This window comes from Littorina saxatilis, linkage group LG9 (genome assembly GCF_037325665.1).
Source record: "Littorina saxatilis isolate snail1 linkage group LG9, US_GU_Lsax_2.0, whole genome shotgun sequence".
NCBI lineage: Eukaryota > Metazoa > Mollusca > Gastropoda > Littorinimorpha > Littorinidae > Littorina > Littorina saxatilis.
This window is the reverse complement of record NC_090253.1, coordinates 58226129-58244849: the sequence shown is the minus strand read 5'-3', so window position 1 is coordinate 58244849 and position 18721 is coordinate 58226129. Positions and strand designations below refer to the sequence as shown.

Genomic DNA, 18721 nt, shown 5'->3' with positions numbered 1-18721 from the left:
AAATGTCGGGGCCGATGTCTTAACCGCTAGGCCACTTCACCAATGTTGTCAAAGATTAAAAAAATTGATACATTTTATCATTCTACGCTTGAATTACCATTCATGCGTTGCAAAAACGTAAAAATTGACATTAAAATTTGCCTTTTTTTGCAAACATGTTTTACGGAATCGCAATACATTCACGCCATGCAAATAGCTGCAATATCTCTATTTACAACATGCAAGAAAATGACAAGAACAGTAACTGAATCTCTCAAAAGCTCTGTGCAGTTGAAACCAGACATCTAAGAAATAGTTATACATGTATTCACTTCTGAACAATGGGCGGATAGAGATATAAATCGTGCTGCTTCAAGAATAACATATCATGTCCATGAATTCATATCAATGTTTTTCCTTCTTTTTCTCAATTGGCACTGTAGCCTAGTGGTTAGGACATGAGACACGAGGTCGAGAGGTCGAATCTTCGCCGGGGCGTTTATTTTTTCCCCGTGATCTCTCTTGAAGATAAAATATGATCAGTCTTGAGAGAGCAAACCGGATGTTATCCCTGCAAAATTCAAGCGTTGACTGAAGCTCTCAAGGTCATACACGCCGTATAGGTGGGGTTTCGGGTAGCGTTTGCTGTACAGAATTCTGTACATGATTGTATCCCTGTTTTTCAACCTCTTAGCCCGGGAAAGTCATAAATAGACCACAGCTTTAAGAGAAACCTAATGTTGTTGTGCCAGTGTTTGTTGGCTTTTTGATGACATTAAAAACAAATTTTAAAAATCTGTAAACCTACCTCAAACAAACAAATAAACACACACAGTTTGTGCTATAATAATACAGCTATACATATTAAATAATCAGTAACAACACGAAAAGTGGGCGTTTCTCTGAAGAGAAAGAAAACCACATGACTACATCGGACGAATCACAGAACACGGTACACGTGACAGAGAAACAGAGAAGGCGTTCAAGATGGCGACTTCCGAGATGATGGCTGACAGCAACAGCAGAGTGACATGCAGCGTCTGCCTTGAACGTTTCAGCGGACGTCAGCCCAAGCTGCTCCCATGTTTCCACACATTTTGTTCGCCCTGTCTGTCGGCACTGGCACAGGTAGAACATTTTGCTTTGTGTACAGCTAACTTGTTTAAGAGTTGCATAGTGGACCGCAGCGACACAGCCAGTGACAGACAGACGATGAGTAGAACCGAAAGTAGGCAAAATTGAATGATTTACAGCAATTAACTTAAGTCTCTTATTGCTCACAGTAGATCCTGCTGAAGAATTGTTGTAAACCTTACACTATACTGAGACAAACTATCGTGTTTGAAACTGACGCTTCAGACAAAAAGAGCAACTACTGGCCTGGAATTTCTAGAACTGACTTTGCAAAGGTAAAGGAAACAATATAACTACACCACTTCAATCTTTTCTTGTCTGTTGTTCAGCAGATGGATCAATAAAGTCTGAAACTTAATTGACACTTAAAGTGCAACAAGAGATACTGCATTAAGACAAAGACCTTAAGCTTGGGGCTTCTCTTACAATAATTAATGACACAGTTAGAATACATTGGAACTCCCCCTTTTAAGACCCCCCTTTTAAGACTGTCACGTTGGGTTTTTTTCTCACATTTTCTGTCCAAAACCCCGTAAATTTACCTCCATTTTAAGACATCTAGCGTCTAGTTTTTTAGTGGCCTGTTCTTTGCATCACCCCAAGGGAGGCAACTAAACAAATTCACAAATTAATTCTTTAACAAAATTGCCGAAGGCGTTAGAGCAACGTTTCATGCTAGACAATTGTTGAACTGCATACATACAGTATTCTGCAGAGATCGCATTTGATAGTACTCGAGATAGCAAGACTCATTTTCTAAGCTTCCTATTAATTAATTATTAAGCAAGACCTTGTAGTCTATATCCCATTTGTGAGTAAAGAAAGGTACCCATTGCAACCATGTACGTGTAGCCAGTTTTCAGACAGTTAGCTCTTCATGTGCTATAGCAGTAAGACAAAAGATTTCAGTCTGTGTAAAGTTGCACTGTATGTCCACGGACCTACATTCTACTGGATGGCTGTCTCAGTGCGCGCTCTCTCTCTCGCATTGTCAGGCAGTGAGAGAAACGAGGTCAAACCAACTGTGGGGGACCGATCACATCCGGTTTCAATTCCACCAGCAATGTCGTCTGCAAAAACTTCAACGTCGACGACATTCTTCGAGTAAAATGAAAGCTATTACTATGTTTTCCGCGTATAACTTATGAACTGTTGATTTTATAATATTGAAAATCTTCTTGCTTACGTTTTTTGTTCTCCCTGTTGCCGTAAATACTCGCTTTGTCGACTGTAAGTTGTTCAACAGTACACTTGCAGACTTTCCTACTCCTAGTCTACTATTACTAAGCTAGTAGTTTGCAAACTTTGGCTTGTTTGTGTTCTCATTAATAGCCTTTTTGTTTTCAATTCGTATAACAACTATGAATATTTCATAGACGGGTTTTTTTTTCCCCTCACAGGACGAGGATGAATTCGATCTGACAAAATGATGAAGAAATTAAGGGGAAAAATGAAGATTTTTGCTGTGTTTGTTGGGCCAATATTTTTTAAGTCCAAAAAAGGTGAGAAATATTCATAACAAATTCAGTTTTGGGTCTTTTTCAAATCTGTTTGATGCATCTTTTCTGTGACCATTGTGACTATATGCACTGACACTCAAAAAAGTGGAGAAAGGAAGATTTTTTCTTACTACACAACAGTCATGGATTAGGGTTACATGTTTACATGTACATTGTCAAGAGGTCAAAACAAATTTTAAAAGCTGTTGGACACTGCACTAGTGTTGCTCTAATCAAGGCGAGTCTGGAACAATAGGTCCACCCCACCAAAAAGTGAACATGGAATTAGTTATGATTTTTGTTTAGCCTTTTGGCTTGGGTACGGCCAAGTGAACAAGGTGGGAAAGGTTAGAAATAGTCATAACAAATTCAGTTTTGGGTCTTTTTCAAATCTGTTTGATGCATATTTTCTGTGACCATTGTGGCTATACACTGGCACACAAAAAAGTGGAGAAAGGGGAGAAATGAAGATTTTTTCTTACTACACAACAGTCAGGGATTAGGATTACATGTTGACATGTACATTGTCAAGAGGTCAAAACAAATTTTAAAAGCTGTTGGACACTGCACTAGTTTTGCTCTAATCAAGGCGAGTCTGGAACAATAGGTCCACCCCACCAAAAAGTCAACATGGAATAAGTTATGATTTTTTTAGCCTTTTGGCTTGGGTACGGCCAAGTCAAAAAGGTGAGAGGGGTTACAAATAGTCATAACAAGTTCAGTTTGGGGTCTTTTTCAAATCTGTTTGATGCATCTTGTCTGTGACCATTGTGGCTATGCACTCAAAGTCAAAAAAGTGCAGAAAGGTGACAAATGAAGATTTTTCCTTCTTACAAGACAATGTGTGATTTGGCACATTTTGCCTCAGTCTTTATCAAGAGCCTGTCTAACCCACTTTGAAGCTGTTGGAGACTGCAGTAGTGTTCCTTACATCAAGGCGAGTGCACAATGGTGCATTTCTACCCCCCCCCCCCTAATGTTCACTTTAATATCAATCAATCAATAGATATTCAGTCACAGTTTAACTAACTCATTCACCCTCATCACTCACTCATCCATCCATCACAACAACACTGTTTGATGCACACACTGCCTGCCTTCCGCACGCCGCTTCGCTTCGCAACAACAACAACACTGAAAACTCGCCGGGAAATACCCCCACGTACCACACGTGTGCTTGTTTCTTCCGACTAATATCAATTTTGGGAAAAAAGGACAAAACTGGATGAAAAATTCTACGGCCCCAGCAATCTCATTACTCTGAAAGGAGAACCGGAAGTGGCTGGTCCCCAGGTTTCGAAGTTGACCGATATTCCCACTAAAGTGACCTAGATCCTGAGACAGCCATCCAGTAGAATGTAGGTCCGTGGTATGTCTTTAAGAACAGAGGACCACCCCCCCCCCCCCCCCCCCCCCCCCCTTAAGACCTTAAACAATCCAAGAAAATTAGTTCTTAAAAAGGATCGATAGTCTTAAAATGGGGGTAAATTTACAGAGGTTCTGAACAGAAAGTCTGAAAAAGCAAGGTCTTAAATTGGGGGGGGGCTTAAAAGGAGGGTTCCATTGTATGTGGGTCTGATTATCCTAGATGCAAGGAAAAGTGCAAGAAACACAAGAAATTGATAGACAGAATGTACATGTATGTGAAATTTTAATGGTTACGTCACAGTGTCTTTTTTGATTGTGTTCTCCAGGCTACACAGACAGATGGCTCTGAAGCAGCTTGTGCCAGCATTACCTGTCCTACCTGTAGAACGGACATACCTGTGCCACCTGGAGGTGTGGCTAAATTTCAGGTAAAATTTATGTAGAACTTTATGCCTGTTTGGGTGCGCATGTGTGTGTTTGTGTTTATCGAGGTCTGTCGTTTGATGTCAAAATTGAAGCTTCCTAGATGGGCAAATCAGTGGCTCATGACTGTCGGATATGCTGGCCGTAAACATTGTGTTGGCTCTTTATCTTCAATCAATCAACAGTGATGTTCCTAGGACTGGAGGGCAACAGGACAAAATGTCCTGAATCAAAAAACTAATAGGACATTATGTCCTGACTACAAAAAAACAATAGGACATTCAGATCAAGCGAACCAATCATGGCACCTAACCTTTTTAGATGCCAGTGCGGATTTGCGAAAGTTGCTGCAGCCAACGGTGAACGAGTTTGAGGCAACGCCATCCTCCTGACAGATGGTGCAGAACATCAGTTCTTTTTCTTTGCTGTAGCTGAGCCAAGGGAACATAGAAAACCAGCTCTGCACAAACTTTCTGGTCGCCCCTACTTTCGTTTCTTGCGTCTCCTCCTGCGTCTCTTTCTGAGGTTGTAGATCTATTGGCTCACCTTCTGAGGCTTCAGTCTCCGACGGGGCCGAACGCCCTGCAACTTGACTGTCCGTGTCGTACTTTTTTTTAACAAAGCCACTCAAAAGTGTCTGCCCTTTTCCCACGCAAACCGTTTTCTTCGGCGGCATCTTAGCAGAAATGTGGCGGCGGAAGTAAAGTGTCGCTGTCAAAAGTAGCGAGAGTTGTGGCTCTTGTAATATTGTTCGGTCGAGAGTTGCGTCCCTTGTGTTATTGTTCGACCGGGAGTGAAAATTGAAGTTCAAGTAGGCCCCGATTCGAACTCGTTTTAACGGGGTTTGATACTTCAGTTTGTACAGATTCTTCTTGCAGTGACCGCTCTAGACGTAATACTATCGGACAATGACCGCTGACTTCGCGATCGGATCGGTCATTTGACGGGACAGAGGTGTTTGCAATCGGTCATTTTACAACCTAAATCGGTCTATGACCGATGACCGACGCCTCGGAACATCACTGAATCAATCAATCAATGAGTCTTATATCGCGCATATTCCGTGGGTACAGTTCTAGGCGCTCTGCAGTGATGCCGTGTGAGATGAAATTTTATACGGCCAGTAGATTGCATGCAGCCATTTCGGCGCATATTTACCTTTCACGGCCTATTATTCCAAGTCACACGGGTATAGGTAGACAATTATTAACTGTGCCTAAGCAATTTTGCCAGGAAAGACCTTTTTGTCAATCGTGGGATCTTTAACGTGCACACCCAATGTAGTGTACACGGGGGGAGGTTCGGACACCGAAGAGAGTCTGCACACAAAGTTGACTCTGTGAAATAAATTTCCGCCGAACCTGGGATCGAACTCACGCTGACAGCGGCCAACTGAATACAAATCCAGCGCGCTACCAACTGAGCTATATCTTAGTACACGTGGCGACTATCTCTTTTGTCTGCACAGCTCAAGCATGTGTCTTTGCCCGCCCGAGGGCTTTGTTAGACAATCAACATAATCTTGTGTGGAAGAAAACTCTGTCCCACGACAAAGTCTGAATAGCAGGTACTGCTTAATAAGGACATTATTTTTCAGGTGCTGGAGTAGGGATGGACAGTTAACCATAGGCACTTGATGTAAACATTATCTTCTTGACTGTATGATTCTAAAACATAACAGTAACCACAATGAATCTTTTGCTAGCCTAGTGCAGGGAAATTCTACTCTTAAAAACTATCTCAATGAGGGAAAAACATAATGTATCGATTGGAGATTGGATTTCCCTTCTTTGAGTCATGTGACGTCAGAGTCCAACAAAACTCATATTTAGGCGGTTAGCTGAGACTACAAAAGAGTGCATGTTTCTGTCTTAAAATTAAAGTAATTCTAACTAGAATCGAATGTTGCATTATAAATATTATTTGTATTTTAAAATGCAAATAAGGTATAATAATGAAAATGACCAACTTTTTGTCGCCTGTTGCAGTCAAACTTCTACATCATCAATGATGACAGTGGCCCTCACCGGACACCTTCCCCATGTCAGTTGTGTGACGGAGGTCAGCCAGCCGGCTATCACTGCACCAAGTGTGGCTACTTCTGCTCTCAGTGTCACCGAATCCACAACAAATGTTGTCGATCGACCCAAGTCACAACCCTTGTACTGACACCTTCCAAACCCACACTTGCCTCGGGTAGCCTTGATGAAACCTTTCAAAATCAGGTCAAGGTCGTCCAAACAGCCCTGGAAATTTTGGAACATAACAAGAAAGAAGTAAGCCGTGAGAAACAAGCAATAGAAGACGGCTTGAACACTTCTTACACCAAAGAGCTGCGCCTGTTGACTGAAGTAAAAGAGGAGTGTCTGAAAAGTCTTAAAGATGCGGCAGAGACTGTGGAGAAGAAGATACAAGCTGAAGTGGTGGCCGCACGAGAAGCTGAAGCCAGACTAAACCAGCTGTCCTCCCAGAGAAAGAGCTCAGCCATGAAAGAGGAAAGCATCATGCTGAGCAAAGCGGAACTGAAGAGGTTTGCAGACTGCAGCAAAGCGAACGGCAAGTTTGGCCTTTCCCGACACAGCAAACCAGTGGTATCTCCTGAGGAGTACTTCAAAAGCGTCTTTGGCACGATTGTAACGGGAGAGCCAGGGAAAGATGGCATTTTTTATGAGAATGTAGTTGATGAAGTACCCCAAAGCCATGTGGTCACAGATGATGCTAAAGAAGATGGCGTACCTCTGGCAGACAGAACACGAGACAACTCACAGGATGCTGTATTTGATGTTTTGAAGAAGCTGCAACTTTTGGAAAGGAAGCATGAGAATACAACTTCAAGCCTACAGTCAGAGTTGAATGCCCTGAAGCAAAAGAATGGGCAGATGTCTTCTGAGAATGCCAAGCTGCTGTCCAAAGTGTCATCTCTGGAAGATGCAATGAAGATGTTCGGGAGAGAACAGGCGTCCAGTAAGGACAAAAGTGCTCTGCTTTGCCAAGACGTGGCTGCTCTGCAAGTTCGAGATGTCCAGACACAGAAGGAATTTGCTGCCTTGAAGAAGGAGCTTACAGCAGAGAGCGAGACCCGCAAAGGCTGTGTACCATTGGCTCAGTCAGAGATTGCAAGCCTCAGGAGGTCTGTTGATCAGCATGAAGCAGCCTTGAAGATCGTTAAGTCAAACTTTGGTAAGCATTTCCTCACTATCTTCTTGCCAAATTGTGCAAAAGTTAAATTTTTTTAAAATTTATTTAAGAACACTCTTTCGCTGATGGGGTTGTTTTGGGAATCCTTTTAGGGAAAATAAGTTTTATAGTGAGACCCATCTTAGATTGGAAGTTGGGTAGGTCACCCAACGGGAGTGTCATATCATAAGGGGAGGGCGGTCTATATTTTGTTTCTGATGATAGTCAAAGTTTTATATTTATGAATTATTATACTTTATTCCCCCCTCTGCTTCTTTACCTCTGTAAACTTGTAGGGGTAGTTATTTTTTGATAATGACCCAGCAACCAAACAAATAACGACCCAGCAACAGCCTGAATCCTCGATAGTGCAATGGGTTGAAAAGTTGTTCCGTTTCGGTACTACTTTTTGCGACTGAAAAGTTCCGAACGCTCTAATGTACGAAGTATACATCTCTGGAGCAAACAATACAAACATACCGCATTTAAATTAACAACTACAGGCCTGAACACATGAATCTCCATATAAAATCCATGAGTTCGGTTGTTTTCTGAATCTAGATCTGCCGTGCTCAAACCGTTCATCACAAGCAATTTCCCAAGGCAAGTAACTCATACTTTGTCTAGCGACAAGAGTAGTTCCCCTTCTTTTCACTCAGTTTCTTCGACAACAGACTGCAATCCGACGGTCAGTTTTCAACAATATTTCATTTAATAAACAGATCACACGCAACCAAATGCACACATCTCATCAATTTAAACAACATAAAGGGGTTTCATACACTATTTTCCCCAGAAAACTGAACTTCATACAGTTTTTAACGTTGGAACACGGGTGCAAAAGTTCGTCTGCTGGTCCCATTTGACGAAAAAACATTATCCTAAGCGATACCAAAACATATACAGAACACACAATATCTGTCTTTGCCGCCACAGCAGAATAACAGCATATCTGTGTACTTGATTTTAGTCCAAAATAGGAAAACTGACAAGAAGTGTTAACAGAATGGAATGATTTGCACGGAACTATACAACCGCGCATGAATCGATCGCCTGCGCAGGTTGACTGGTTGAGAGAATAGGATTCGATCAAACTTTCGCAAAAAAACTCCTCTTTTCTTTGAATAACTGAAGAAAGGAGGAATAAAGAGGTTACACACCTCGTCTCAGTGATTATAAAAAATAATGGTCTCAGTTCGCGGTCATGAAAAAGCTCGCTAAAGCTCGCATTTTTCATGATCCGCAAACTTCGACCATTATTTTTAATAATCACTGAGACTCGGCATGTAACCTCTACATACACCACTCCTCTCTCTGCCGTCATCAAGCAACACGCAGTCAATCACTACCTCTTTGCAGACGACACACAACTCCAACAAGCATGCAAGCCTACAGAAATCCAAGCGGTGACGCACACTCTCCAAAACTGCACTTCAGATATTAAATCATGGATTACAAACAACATGCTCAAGTTAAATGATGACAAGACTGAATTTCTTCTTTTCAATCAATCAATCAATGAGGCTTATATCGCGCATATTCCGTGGGTACAGTTCTAGGCGCTCAGCAGTGATGCCGTGTGAGATGAAATTTTATACGGCCAGTAATTGCAGCCATTTCGGCGCATATTTACCTTTCACGGCCTATTATTCCAAGTCACACGGGTATAGGTAGACAATTATTAACTGTGCCAAAGCAATTTTGCCAGGAAAGACCCTTTTGTCAATCGTGGGATCTTTAACGTGCACACCCAATGTAGTGTACACGGGAGGGAGTTCGGACACCGAAGAGAGTCTGCACACAAAGTTGACTCTGAAATAAATTTCCGCCGAACCTGGGATCGAACTCACGCTGACAGCGGCCAACTGAATACAAATCCAGCGCGCTACCAACTGAGCTATATCCCCGCCCAATATGCTCAAGTTAAATGATGACAAGACTGAATTTCTTCTTTTCTCTGGAGCTTCCTCTTCGACCACTTCCCTTCCAGCCTCCATCACAGTAGGTTCTAGTGACATTTCTCTCTGATAGTGCTAGGAATCTTGGGTTCATCATGGACTCCCACCTCTCAATGAAACAACACATCAAAAAAGTCTGTCAGACATGTTACTTTGAGATCAGAAGAATAGGTTCCATAAGAAAATTTCTCACTGTTGATGCCACTAAAACTCTCGTTACATCCTGCATTCTGTCCAGATTAGATTACTGCAACTCCCTTCTCATAGGCTGCCCTGACTCCACTCTCCAACCCTTGCAAAAAGTACAACACTCTGCTGCACGTCTCATTTTCAGAGCACAGCATCGACAACCCTGCACTCCTCTCATGAAAGAACTTCACTGGCTTCCTGTATCTGAACGTATTAGGTATAAAGCTGCCTGCTTCTGCTACAATATCATCTCTGAATCGGCACCTGCCTATCTTTCTGAACTGGTCTCCCTCTACACTCCCTCTCGCACCCTTCGTTCTTCTGATGATGCTCGACTTCTCCGTCAAGGTCGCTTTAAACGCAAGGCTCATGGCTTCCGCACGTTTTCGTATTATGGACCTCAGTTATGGAATTCACTCCCCTTTCAATTACGTCACTCTCCATCCATTTCATCTTTTAAGTCCAATTTGAAAACTCACTTGTTCCAACAACATTACGGATAGTTCCTTAGTATAGAGTCTGGGGATGTGAGATGTGCATGATGTGTTGTTTGAATCTGACAGTGATTGTATGAATTTTGTATACATGTATTGTTGTCACGCGCTTTGAACTTCTGATACGGCGCTTTATAAATGCCCGTTATTATTATTGAGTCACTTGAGAAAATGTGACTCTATGTAATCGGTCAGTGTTAGTCTGTCCGGCCGGCCGTCCGTAGACACCACCTTAACGTTGGACTTTTCTCGGAAACTATCAAAGCGATCGGGCTCATATTTTGTTTAGTCGTGACCTCCAATGACCTCTACACTTTAACGATGGTTTCGTTGACCTTTGACCTTTTTCAAGGTCACAGGTCAGCGTCAAAGGAAAAATTAGACATTTTATATCTTTGACAAAGTTCATCGGATGTGATTGAAACTTTGTAGGATTATTCTTTACATCAAAGTATTTACATCTGTAGCCTTTTACGAACGTTATCAGAAAAACAAGGGAGATAACTAGCCTTTTCTGTTCGGCAACACACAACTTAACGTTGGGCTTTTCTCGGAAACTATAAAAGTGACCGGGCTCAAATTTTATGTGAGCGTGACTCATTGTGTTGTGAATAGCAATTTCTTCCTGTCCATCTGATGCCTCATATAATATTCAGAACTGTGAAAGTGACTCGATCGAGCGTTTGCTCTTCTTGTTGTTGTTGTTATTGTTATTATTAATAGCCCATAGAGGGGCACCGTCATTTTGATTCAGCTTTGATAACTTGAAATTTGTTGCAATGAAAGAAAGATAGCAGTCAGATTTGTGAAAAGGACACAAGACGAGAAATAGATTGAAAAGTATGTTCTGCATGTGCAAACATTGGAATGATCTGTCTTTTCCCTGGGACAGGCTGATCTTTCTTAACCCAGTGTGGGAAATTCAGTGGGGCGACCACCCCCAACCCAGCGCGTCCCCGGGTGGCGGATAGGGGAACGGTCTTCAGATATGGAGATCAGCCGCTTGCGGCCGCGGACCAAACTGGCTCCGGGTGGGATCCCGGAAAATCCTCCCCCCTGTGCTCTCAGGGTAGGACGTACGGGCCATGAGCTAAGGGTGAGGTAACCCCGACAGAAAACCCCGAATGCTGAAGACGGAGGACCCGGGCCGCACGGCGCATTCTAACAAACCACGGGTACACGCACTTACGCAAATGATGACACAATCAACCAGCACAGATGGAAATGGCGCTCGCCCATTGAGGACCCCCCAGGGTGGAGCAGCGTCGGGTCCCATGCCTCAAAGGGACCCAGCCCCAACTACTGGAGGTCCCTCCCGTCCGTCTTGTCACGCCAGGGGACGCGGGAGGAAAGTGACTGGCACCACCACAACCAGGAAGAAACCCAGTCAGCAGCGACCTTTTCAGGTCATGCACTGGAACGCAGAAAGTATCCTGAACAAGAAGACAGAGTTGGAGCATATCCTGCATGAGAAGAACATCAACATCTGCTGTATTCAGGAGACGCACCTGACACCCCAAAAGTCCTTCAAAGTGAGAGGCTACCAATGCCTTAGGTCCGACAGAACAGACCGAAGCAAAGGAGGAATCCTGACCCTCATCAGGAACAACATCAATGCCTGTTTGATAGAAACGCACATGGAGGACTCCGAATATCAGGTGATTCGAATCCAGACGAAGACATCAGAATTCCATCTTGTCAACTTCTACTGCCCCAATGATAGACACCTCGCCCTTGACACGATCCCCGCAAAGGCCTCCAACTTCATCGTGGTGGGTGACTTCAACAGTCATTCACAGAGTTGGGGATATGACCACCTGGATCGGAGAGGAGAAGAGGTGGAGAACTGGCAGGACGACAAAGGTCTCATCCTTTTGAACAGTCCCTTTGACTGCCCTACATTCTACTCCAGAAGATGGCACACTACATCAACTCCTGACCTAGCCTTCTGCACGGAAGACATGCACCAGCTAACCAGCAGAGAGGTCGGAGAACAGCTAGGTGGAAGTGACCATCGGCCAGTCTTTTTGACCCTGGGCATGGAGTCCTGCACTGAAGCTTCCTTCCCACGGTGGAACTACAAAAGAGCGAACTGGTTCCTCTTTAGACACCGCACCAGCGAACTCACCAAAGACATCAGAGTCGAGGGTCGAGACATCAACATGGTGGCGAAGGACTTCAACATGAGCATCCTCAGAGCAGCGCGTGAGTCCATTCCCAGGGGTGCCAGGAGAGACTATAAGCCCTACTGGAGCAATGAATTGCAGGAACTGGATAATGATCTGGCAGACGCCAGAAGGGAAGCAGAAGTCAACCCGTCACAAAACAATAACATCCGCCTCCAGGAAGCCAAAGCCAAATTTCTCAAAAAGAAGCTACAGGCAAGACGGAGAAGCTGGCAAGAGAAAACAAGCTCTCTGAACCTTGAGAAGGATGGCAGAAAGCTCTGGAGGCTCACCAAGCAGTTGAATGATGAGAACACCAGCAGAGGAAAGATCACATTAGAAGAGAATGGGAAGGTGCTAACTGGAAAGCATGCTGCCAACCAATTTGCTGAAAGCTATGCAGCTGAGAGCAACCTCCATGTTAGCCCCGAGAAACAGAGAGAAGCAAGAAGAGAGAAAAGAGAGAGACCTGCCAGACAGTCGACAGTGGACGCCATGAGTCAACCACTCACACTCCACGAGCTGCACTCAGCTCTGAAAAAGTCAAAGGCGAAGAAGTCCCCTGGCCCAGACGGCATCACCAACGAGATGCTAACCCACCTTGGTAGTGCAGCAGAGAACAAGCTACTCGAGGTCTTCAACAGCAGCTGGCAAGAAGGATCGCTACCACAACTCTGGCGAGAAGCGATCATGATCCCCATCTTAAAAAAAGGGAAGGATCCAAAGAAGGCCACCAGCTATCGCCCAATCAGCCTCACCAGCTGTGTTGTGAAGACCCTGGAGAGAATTGTGAACGAGCGCCTCAGGTGGTACCTGGAATCCAGGAACCTCCTCGCCCCTGAACAAGCTGGATTCCGACAGTTCCGCAGCACTGAAGATCAGGTCACTTACCTGGCGCAAGAAGTTGAAGATGCCTTTCAGGAACAGAAGCTGGTCTTCGTCACCTGGATAGATCTTCAGAAGGCCTTTGACAAGGTCTGGAAAGATGGACTCCTTGTAAAACTGCTGAGGAAAGGCGTGTCCAGCAACATGTACCAGTGGATTCGCTCTTACCTCTATAACCGCAGGGCAAGAGTTAACGTCGACCAGACCAAAAGCAAGAAGTTCCTCCTTCGTCATGGCGTCCCTCAGGGCGGAGTCCTCTCCCCCACACTCTTCCTTCTCTTCATCGACGATCTGGTGTCTGAGATGCCCAAGGGGATCAAAGCTGCTCTCTACGCAGACGACCTTGTGATCTGGTGCAAGGAGGAGCACGCAAGTACTGCCACCTACAGAATGCAGCAAGCGGCAGATAGGCTGAACGCATGGGCAGAAGATTGGTGCGTCTCCATCAACAAGGAGAAATCCTCCACCACCCTATTCACACTGTCGCCAAAGCAGAAAGCCGGAACCATTAGGCTTGGTGGAACTCCTCTGAGAGAGGATGAAGAAGCAACGTACCTTGGTGTCACCTTTGATAGACGGCAGACCTGGAAACCACACATTGCACAGGCAGAGACGAAGGCCCGGCGCAAGCTAGCCATACTCAGGAAGCTGGCAGGTACCACCTGGGGAGCGAACGAGAAGATACTGAAGACAGTATACCAGGGAACAATCAGACCCCACCTCGAGTACGGCTCCACAGCGTGGTCAACCTCAGCCAAGACAAACCTGCAGACCCTTGACCGTGTGCAAAACCAGGCCCTCCGACTCATCACCGGTGCAATGAAATCCACGCCCATCAAGGAAATGGAGAAGCTTACCACCATCCAACCCCTCTGTCAGAGAAGAGAAGCCAAGACTATGGTACAGGCCGAGAAGCTCAAGTGCCTACCCGACCACCCCATGAAGCACAGACTGAGCAACCTCACCAAGAACCGGCTTAAACGGAGCAGTTTTGTACACGAGAGCAAGAGACTTTCTCGACAGTACAGGGAAGTCCTTCCACAGAACACTCTACCTCTGACTCAAGAAGAAGAGGAAACCCCCAAGGCAACAGAGAAACCAGGCATCCAGATCTGCACCAGTGTTCCACATGTTACCTCAGGAGAAGATCAGAATGACACAGCTCGACAGGCACTCACCTTAGCCCTGATCGACGAACAGTACCCAAAAGAGGCGTGGATCCATGTATACACCGATGGATCAGCAACTAACGCCGTGCTCAATGGAGGTGCAGGCATTCTCATCCAGTTCCCTGGGGGACATACAGCTACATCCAGCGTTGCCACTGGCAAACACTGCACAAACTATAAAGCAGAAGCAGAAGCTCTCATGCAGGCCGCCTCCTTCGTTCAGGACTCCGCAGACCCTTGCTACCAAGTTGTTTTCCTCTCGGACGCCCTTTCATTCCTTCAGGCCCTAGAGAACGACAAACTCCCACAGCTGGCCAAAGCATTACAGATGGTCAGACAAACCAGAAGAGTTGTCCTCCAGTGGATACCAGCACACTGTGGGATACCAGGAAATGAAAGGGCAGATGAGCTGGCAAAAGAAGGAGCCGTGGAAGACCAACCTGAAAACAGTGTCAGCTTTAGTGAGCAGAAGACAATCATCAAAGCATTGATGAGGCCAAGGACAAACAGAGATGACTACCACACAATGTCCAGAGAGCAGCAAGTCAACCTCATCAGGCTGCGTACTGGCCACAACAGGCTCAATGCTCACATGAACCGAAAGTTCAAACTGGCGCCATCACCAACCTGTGCCTGCGGTCAAGAGGACCAAACAGCGGAACACATCTTACAGCGATGTCCCTTACTAGATGAGGAACGAAAAGAAGTGTGGCCGTCACCAACTCCCTTGCAGACCAAACTATACGGCAGTCGACAGGAGTTGGAGAAAACGACAACATTTATCACCAGTGCTGGACTGATTGTGTAACCTCTGCGAACGCCAAGAAGAAGAAGAAGAAGAAGAAGATCTGTCTTTTCCTATCACCAGGGGCCAGTTTCATAAGCCAGAAACACAGTCGACCAACTGCAGTTGTCCGAGAGAACCACAGTAATCCGACGTTCGGGTTTTCTTGAACAAAATTTCAGTCGGCCGACTGCGGGTCGTCTCACGGGAAGTCGGCCAAACATGGTGATGCTCTCCCCCCAACACTGTGTTCGGCTTATAAACCGAAAATAAATGTAATTATCCGCACAGTCAATGGCAGAATGCTCACACTTTTTTGGATTGTGAGCCAAACCTTGTGATTGTTCTTCGAAATGTATCTATCATGACGCAGTAATCCAGGAGACAAGTCAGGGTTATGTCTTGAAGACGTCACATTATGGCGTAAGAGGGTTAGACGTCACGCGAAGGAATTACTGAAAGTCTCGGTCATTGTTATTTTGAGCGGGCCAAGACTTGTTTTTTCTTCGAAATCGGCCATTTCCACGCGCGAATGAGCAAACGGAAGTGGTAATGTTGCTAAATTTAGCCCTCGACTTGGCCATTCGGATTACTGTACAGTCGGTCAACTGCGGTTGTCCGCGGGTGACGGTGATTCGCTTATGAAACGCGCTTTTCGGTGACCCGGCGATCAACCACAGTCCATCGACTGGGCAGTCGATCGACTGTCAGTCGGTTCACTGCTATCTTATGAAACTGGCCCCTGGTCTTTAAATGTGTATGAGATCATGTAAGATGATTTTTGTGTTGTTGCAGGCAAGATGCAGACCAAAGTTGCTTTTCACGCACTTCTTCAAACTGATGTACGAGTGAAAACAGAGCGGGTTCTCATTCTGAAGCATGTGCTTGTTAACTTGAGTGACGGGTATGACAGCTACACTGGGTATTTCACAGCACCTGTGTCTGGTGTTTACCTATTTATGGCTACGTCAGGATCCTTTGACAAAAACATTGCTAAACTGGATCTTGTTCATGAGGGGAAGGTCATTGCATTCATAGGCGCAAAGGAAAATTCTACTACCTGCCACGCTGCTTTCTGTGTTCCTGCAGGGGAAAGAGTTTGGTTGAGGTCTTTTGGCCCTGAGACTGAGAATGACAGTTTCTGTTTCGAGGAAGGATGGAAAACAAGTTTTAGTGGTGTCCTCATACAACCTGATCTGTAATAGACTAGGTTACAAGAAGGATTTTCACATGTGTCTTCCTTGAGATGTGTGTTGTTATTGCATTGCTGGAAGTGACTGAGAATAGCGAGTAATGTTATCCATCATGATTTTTGCTGTGTAATCACCTCTTTGTAGACACACTCACACAGGCACTGTGAGCAAGTGAGCTTGTTTGACTCTCATTCCGTAACACTGGATCTGCAAGCAGGATCCAATTTATTCTTGTAGGTAATGTAATTAAGTTTAGGTATGGTTTTGTGATCAGTCACATCTAGGATTTGTGATCAGTCACATCTAGGTTTTGTGATCAGTCACAGCTAGGTTTTGTGATCAGTCACAGCTAGGTTTTGTGATCAGTCACAGCTAGGTTTTGTGATCAGTCACAGCTAGGTTTTGTGATCAGTCACAGCTAGGTTTTGTGATCAGTCACAGCTAGGTTTTGTCAGATAAAGAGATACAGTGGAACCCCCATTTTAAGACACCCCCCCCCCCCATTTTAAGACCCCCCCCATTTTAAGACCACCCCCCCATTTTAAGACCCCCATTTTAAGACCCCCCCATTTTAAGACCCCCCCATTTTAAGACCCCCCCCCCCCCATTTTAAGAATCCCTCCTTTTTAACACCTGATTTTCTCAGATTTGTTTAGGTCTTTAAGAGAGGGTTCCACTGTAAATAAGTTTTTCAAGGACAACAAACAGATATCTGTTGTCATTGCATTGTACAGAGTTAGTTTTGGTACTGGTGGTAGTGGCATTCCTGACGTGAAGACCTGTGTGGCTGTGTGTAACATATTTATTCTTGTTGTTGTTGATGTTGTTGTTGTAATGGTCTCTTTTCATGGTTTGAATGCATGGTTTTGATGACACTTATTGCAGTCGAGGTTTTTGTTGATGAGAAAAATTGCGATGTATTCTACAGAAGTAATTACAATGTTAATTTCAGGTCTCTGATATGTTTGTTTGTTGTGAATACTTTCAAGCATTGAATTCATAATACCACGCTCAGACAGACAGATAGACAGACAGACATAGAACACTCCCTCATGTATACACAGACAGACAGGCAGACATACAGTCTCTCTCTCTCTCTCCCCCCCCCCCCCCTCTCTCTCCCCCCCCCTCTCTTTCTCTCCACACTGATAAATATACACGCTTACACAACTGTTCCTCAATATTTTAATTTGTTTGAAAACAAGGTAAGGTGTCAAAACTTGACATTCTCTTAAAATGTTATCTATACATCAAGCATATGATATGGTAACAGAAAAATCAATATTATATGACATAGTCAAATTATCACATTTGTTGAAATTAATTATATCTAAATGTAAAATATTAAATGACATGGACAATCACGTAGCATTTGAATGTATCAATCACATATTCTTTATCCCTACTTGAATGAAAATATACTTATTTGGACACACACAAAAATGTAGTTATAAATCAAGAAGTACATGTATGCAAATGAACAGTTTCATTGTAACATTTTCTATAGAGGCATAGGCCTCTAGTGAACGAATATTATGTGTGAATATTAAATAGTGAGATAGTGTACAATTTCATGATTCAATAAAAATATTACCTCGATACACGTCTACAGGATATCAGAATATATTGTATTCATCATCGACTAGAGACATAATGTACAGTTGAACAGCATATAATTATTGTTATTAGTAGTAGTAGTTGTAGTAGCAGTAGTATTAAATAATACTACAACTACTACCATTTAAGTCCCACATCGATATAACAAGTATCAGACCTCACATATTTGAATAATTGTGTGGAAACTACTTGTATTGTCGTCATCAGCCAAAGAAGCTGTTCGCCAGGGAAGTGGCAGAAGAGTTGTGCATATTTCAGGAGTGTTAGATGAGTAGACCGCTCTTGAACTTTTCCGTTATCTGGTGAAATTCTTGAAGTAGCTGCTCAAGTGTCACGAAACCATCTGAAAAAAAGTTATGTGACGGCAACGTTAATGGTCGCATTGAATAAATATTGGTGGTAATGGAGTGGGAGGTTAACTGAAATTACGTGTCCAATGCCGAATTACACCAACTTAGCTCATTATCAGGCTTTGGCCACAACTGACGAATCATAGCAAGCATAATCACCCAATGGCCTTTATAGTGGACAGACAGACACAGACAGACAGACAGACACAGACAGACAGACACAGACAGACAGACAGACACAGACAGACACAGACAGACAGACACAGACAGACAGACAGACAGACAGACAGACACAGACAGACAGACACAGACAGACAGACAGACAGACAGACACGGA

General features: G+C 44.2%; 1 protein-coding gene across 1 annotated transcript; it reads left to right on the top strand.

Annotated features, from left to right (window-relative positions):
• Nucleotides 1-801: 801 nt before the first annotated feature.
• LOC138976614 (uncharacterized) lies at nt 802-16928 on the top strand. The gene is made up of 4 exons (XM_070349481.1): nt 802-1107; nt 4307-4408; nt 6392-7583; nt 16020-16928. Exons 1-4 carry the CDS (start codon nt 967-969, stop codon nt 16424-16426), a joined length of 1842 nt encoding a protein of 613 aa, XP_070205582.1. The 5' UTR covers nt 802-966; the 3' UTR covers nt 16427-16928.
• Nucleotides 16929-18721: the final 1793 nt, after the last annotated feature.

What these genes read in the sequence shown, in the direction of transcription:
- LOC138976614 (XM_070349481.1), top strand. Translation starts at nt 967, where the DNA reads ATGGCGACTTCCGAGATGATGGCTGACAGCAACAGCAGAGTGACATGC. An exon ending in GTCTGTCGGCACTGGCACAG is followed by an intron (nt 1,108 to 4,306) that starts GTAGAACATTTT and finishes TGTGTTCTCCAG; the next exon opens with GCTACACAGACAGATGGCTC. An exon ending in GAGGTGTGGCTAAATTTCAG is followed by an intron (nt 4,409 to 6,391) that starts GTAAAATTTATG and finishes CGCCTGTTGCAG; the next exon opens with TCAAACTTCTACATCATCAA.